At 32.3% G+C, this 6,000-nt stretch overlaps 1 protein-coding gene across 3 annotated transcripts in view; it reads right to left on the reverse strand.

The window, feature by feature from the left end:
• Positions 1 to 5,612, reverse strand: part of LOC149789048 (uncharacterized) — a 235,513-nt gene extending 229,901 nt beyond the window's left edge. Inside the window, exons 1-2 of one of the 3 annotated variants that reach the window (XM_089975233.1) lie at positions 5,317 to 5,612; positions 4,589 to 4,755 (exon numbers count right to left, since the gene is read on the reverse strand). In XM_089975233.1, coding sequence (XP_089831359.1) covers positions 4,589 to 4,694 — 106 coding nt within the window. In that variant the 5' untranslated portion in view covers positions 4,695 to 4,755; positions 5,317 to 5,612. Of the gene's footprint in view, positions 1 to 4,588; positions 4,969 to 5,316 lie in introns of those variants that run through there. The other 2 variants (XM_089975235.1, XM_089975234.1) reach the window with 2 other exon arrangements.
• Between the last annotated feature and the right edge of the window lie 388 nt (positions 5,613 to 6,000).

Consider the following 6,000-nt stretch of genomic DNA (forward strand, 5'->3'; position numbering starts at 1 on the left):
TATTTTGCACTTTAGTGTGCAAAATATCAGGCAAATGTAAGAATGTCATGAATGCAAATAATTTATTCCAAGTCATTCTCAATTAAACTGGTTAATACTGGAACAGCAAAAAAATCAATCTACTGTTTTGGTGGCACTGACTTTGTATAAAATAAATTTTATGACCTAACCTATCTTTCTGGTCTTCAAATAAATTGTTGTTTAATTAATAAGGCTACAACTGTGCCCAGGCCTGAATTGTAAGGGTTAAGGTGTAACTTGGCATTCAAATGGGTTGCTTAAGACCAGTGGCTTTTGGAGTTTTACCTAGCATTAATAATAGGGAAGTTTAATTGAAATAACAGCCTTTTTATTACTTTCATCATTAAGGCAAGTTTACACATTTAGCTATTGCTTAAAGAATTTCACAGTAAAATCTTTAAGACCATATTGGATCTGTCATTAGCAGACTACATCATCAAATCCCATTAACTTGCTGTGTTAAAAAAACCCATCTGCTCACTTCCTCTTATTAATGGATAGTATTACTTCAAATAGCTAGCATGTTCTCATATCATTTACCATGAGGGAAATGTCAGATATTTATACATTAGAGATACACAGTAGTCATCATTACCCATTTATCATGTTATCTAAATTAAATAAAACATTTATCTTGCTTTAAAACAAGGATTCAAACTGTGATTTGTACTGAGGAGTTGAATGATTAATATGACTGTTCTGCCATATTTCACTGTTCATCAAGTTTTATAACATCATATACCCAATATGTTGACATTGTCTTCTAATACTATTTCTTAGCTGTCTGACCTAATAGACTTATGATGATCGTCAGCATGTACAAAAGAGACAGAACATAACTGTCAGACTTCCAGACAGTGGTGGGGGTTTCTTGAGACTCAGAAAATGGGCTTTCTGCTATTCTAGTTCCAAATTGGGTCAGTATATATGACCAAAATAGGGGATGTTGTACAAATGAGAATAAGTTTTCTATGAGTTTTACAAGCCATATAGAAATATAACTGGAAATTCAATTTTGCATAAAACAAAATGAAACACATTTTCTTAAAGGATTTAATACACATCCAAACAAACTGGTAAACTTAGCATTTTCATATATTGCCACACACATGCAGGCCTGCCTGCCTGTCTACACACATGCATGCATGTACGCATGCATGCACACATGCATGCATGCACACACACACACACACACACACACACACACACACACACACACACACACACACACACACACACACACACACACACACACACACACTGAACCGTGAAATATGTTCAAGGAACATGGATACCCTACCACTGTGTACAAAATAATCTAAATGTAAAACGTAACCAAGTTGTGATGGATAAACAAGGGCAGTACTATATGCTGTTGTGTGGCATACAAATCCAAATTTCTGTCTTAAAAAATCATTATAAAATAAAATCAGAATATAGTAAGCACCAATTGTTCATCATTGATTGTATAATCATTAATTATTTTTAACTAACACTATGTGTTTGACTGGAAGTTCAGTATTAACTTACAGATGCCCTGTGACACAAGCCTAGAATTAAACATAAATTTATTTGTAGCCAGAAGGCTTCATTGATTTATAAACTTACTAGTGTTGCTGATTCTTTTTTAAGTCATCCAACAAAGCAAGGTCTGACACATACTAAGATATACTAGCCATCAGACTATTGAAACTATGAAAACTATTAGTTAGGAAATTTACTAACCTTTGAGTGGTGGACTACCATTAATTTTTACTTCCAGAATGTACCATCAGATTCAGCACAATTACAATATAGTAGAAAATATAGATCTATAATAACATACACATTTGGGATCCCCACCCCATCAGGTTATGTTAATCCATTTTCAATGCTTTGCAATGCAAGCACTATTACAGAGTAACATGTCTACTGTAATTGGCAGGACATTGTCAGATATAAATAGAAACAGTCTATAGGCTATTGTCAGTACTATTACAGAGTAACATGTCTACTGTAATTGGCAGGACATTGTCAGATATAAATAGAAACAGTCTATAGCAGAGATCAACTGACAGTTAACTGCTAAAAATAGCATGCCTATTTATAGCTCGCAGACTCAGCTGCAGATTGTAGGACTAATAAACCGGCTTTTGTACTACAATATAAATGGTGGAACACACTGAAGAGATTGCATCTATCGCTGAAAAGTGCAAAAAATCGTGGTGCTTCAAGACATTGTTGCATTGGACTTTATAACAGCGATAGTAGATATTCACACTGTGAACATATGACATGTGTATTTTGGATTCCATTTCCAAAACCCAAAAAAATCTCGAGAACTACAGGCCTTTGGTGCGTGCTTGTGGAAGGGGAACTTTTACTACTGACAAAATCACAAGATGGACATATATCTGCAGCAAACATTTCAAAGGAGGGAATAGACCAACGATGGATCATTCTGACCCTATCCCAGCAACACTTACACCATATCAGGTTCGTCATTTGCATCTATTCAGAAACTAGAACATGTTAGATTAACATTGGGGGTGGGGATGTTTTTAATCAATAGATGTGCTAGTAATTAGCAATACAAAGCCTTTCAGTTCTGTGATAATGGGGCAGATCCAAGAATGAAATAGAGGGGGGTCTAGATAAGTAACTAAATTAAAAAAAGTACAAAAGAGCTCAAACTTTAAAGAGTATATATATATATATATATATATATATATATATATATATATATATATATATATATATATATATATATACACACACATACATACATACAACATAAATAAGAAAACACACTTAAGATTTATTGAACTGAACTTTATAGCATAGTTTAGAATAGACTAGCTATATATATATATATATATATATATATATATATATATATATATATATATATATATATATATATATATATAGAGAGAGAGAGAGAGAGAGAGAGAGAGAGAGAGAGAGAGAGTCCTGCCTCCACTCATTTGTATACTTCAAAATTATATACAGGCCTGTTCAGTGCGGGGGGGGGGGGGTTACTTAGGGCCCCATCATCAACTCAGATATCAGAAGAAAAAAATATTTTAGCAATAAATTTTAAAATGTTATCCTTGCAGGTGTCTAAATAATGGTAAATTACTACAGGCTTGATATACAAAACTGTACAAAGATGGTTATATACAAAAAAAATTACCTTGTAGTGGGACCCATGGGACATAATTTATGTATTACCAAAATTTGCAGTTTATATATTACATAGTAAGACAATGTTACCGTTCAAATGGCAGCTTATTTAATATGTAGGAACCTTTATTCAGATATTTATTTTTAAGTGTAAAAATAAAAACATGAGTAAACAAACTTAAAAATCTCACACATTCAAAATTCAACTGTGATATGTAACATATTTACTTGTGTCTTCTGATTAGTTTTGTAGATACCAGAAGAGGCCATTATGTATACAGCAACCCCTGTTTGTGATGCTGGGACACAAACTACCTAATATGGCAGTGATGTGGTTGTCAAAACAAATATAAAGGAAACAATGATTCCATAACAGTGGAAACTTCCTTAAAAAAAGACAAAAGTTGCATTACCAATAGATTTTATTTTGATATTCTATCTAAGAGTAAAAAGATTCATGAATATTTCAGAATGGCATGTTATATACTAAATGATAAACATTTCTACATTGTTATCAGTTTTAAAACTTCTTGTGTGTACAAGTGTATTATCACTAAAAGAATATACAACTTTATTATTTTGAAATGATACATGTAGATTAACTCTTCAAAATGTTTAAAAACATAAATTAAAACTGTCTTCTATATAGACTAAATTAAAACAGAATCATGTCAATTACTTCATTATATTTATATCTTTTTTCTGTCATTCATATATATATATATATATATATATATATATATATATATATATATATATATATATATATATATATATATATATATATATATATATATACATATACATACATGTATTTGAACACTATGGATATATATTTTCCATTGTTGAATGCTGTAAGATAAAAGCAGCAATAAAAATGCAGTTCAATCATTTTGTATTTCATTTCACATGCTATATTATCAGCTGCTGTCATTGTTTGTCCTATATTTTCACTTTTGTGTATCATGTGATATGCAAAACACATTTACATGAGTGTTGCCAATCTCCGCTATAGGCTATGGTCAGCTCTATTACAGAGTAACATGTCTACTGTAATCGGCAGGACATTGTCAGATATAAATAGAAACATTATATAGGCTATGGTCAGCTCTATTACAGAGTAACATGTCTACTGTAATCGGCAGGACATTGTCAGATATAAATAGAAACATTATATAGGTTATGGTCAGCTCTATTACAGAGTAACATGTCTACTGTAATCGGCATCACAATAAACTGCCACACTGCAGACATCGTAGCGATATGAAGGAAAAATTTTTAAAACTACGTTAAAAATGCTAATCACACACACGCTTATCTATATAATAAGATAAATAGAAATAGAGTATGTAATTAGAAGAAGAAAAAATTTTAATTACTATAAAAAAAAATTTCCATTCACCTTTATCTGCTACTGCTGCTGCTGATGTTGATCCTGCAAGATTTAGTGTGGATTTGGTGAGATGATCTGTCAGGTGACCAATAGGTCCAGACAATTCCTGACCCATAATCAGCAGTGGTCACAGGTCACATCTGATTATCAGGTGTTCTGCCTTGAAACAAGTGACCCTACAAATAGCCAAAGTGAATAAGAAATCTCTTGCCACAAGAAAACTTGAAGTGAAGAAATCCAACTTTCCAGAGTAATCACTGCATAAAAACAACAATAATTTCAATTTCACTCTACTCAACATAAACTTTTAATTTGCGAAGCTGTCATATATATTTGACTAAAACTGGTTAGTGTAAATATCCAGTCTGTGCTATAAAGAAACCATTAATCTGAGATGATATTTGACTTGAAAAGGCACTTAAGTAGCCACACAACTGTATCTGAAGAAACTGATGAACTTCCTAGTCAAGAAGGAAGAGTGTACTTGATATTAAAACAAAAAATACTATTGTTCTATAGAAAACTTTACACATATTGTCCTGCATGAAAGACATGCAACTGCTATTGTTTGCAATCCATTATCATTAATGTGTACATGTATTTTTACACTTCTACTTGAAACATGATGACCAAACTTATTTCTATATACATTGGACAGAAATGATTTCATGTAGTAAAAAAACAAGAATCAATCTGTGATTCATTGCATCTTTATGAGTGTTTGATTGCATACTTACTTCATTCCTTTTGACAAATGGTTATTTCATAATACTCGCCAGTCACTTCCTCCATGAATTTCATTCACAATTCAGATCCCAGTTCAAGAATTTCTTAACCTATCTGGAGTTAATTTAAGTTTGCTAATTAAAAGCATCACTTTCCACAATACCAATAGTAGCTCTATTTATGATGTGATGTCTATCACAGTAGTACCAAGGTAATTATTTCCACATGTTCACTGGAAATTCTGAATAAGAGAGCACAAACAGTGCCATAATCTTATCAATCCAAAGAAAAAAGGAAATAAAACAAGAAGAGCTTTAACTAATCTTCACAAAATTAAATTAAGTTCCTTTAGTTGTTTCACAGCTCAAGTTCCATACATATCATTACAGACCCAACTACTAATTTCTGGTGGAACTCCAATATTTGGCTATTTTTTAAAAAGCCAGACACTGATTAAGCTCTGCAACTACTGCACTGTTTTGTGGATACTCTGTAACTGTGTGGATTGGTTCAAGGTTTGCTATCTCAAATTTTCTATATCTGATAACAGTGATGCAAAGTCTGGTAACCTGCCTGGATGAAAGTGGAAAGGGGGTGTACAGAATTTTACCTCTCAGCAGGTAGCTCTTTAGCACTATTCTGCTGGTGAGGTTGATCAAACACATTCAAGGAGATAAGGACAGGCCATTCAACTG

This window comes from Sinohyriopsis cumingii, chromosome 11, assembly GCF_028554795.1.
Source record: "Sinohyriopsis cumingii isolate HCF-2022 chromosome 11, ASM2855479v2, whole genome shotgun sequence".
Taxonomy (NCBI): Eukaryota; Metazoa; Mollusca; class Bivalvia; order Unionida; family Unionidae; genus Sinohyriopsis; species Sinohyriopsis cumingii.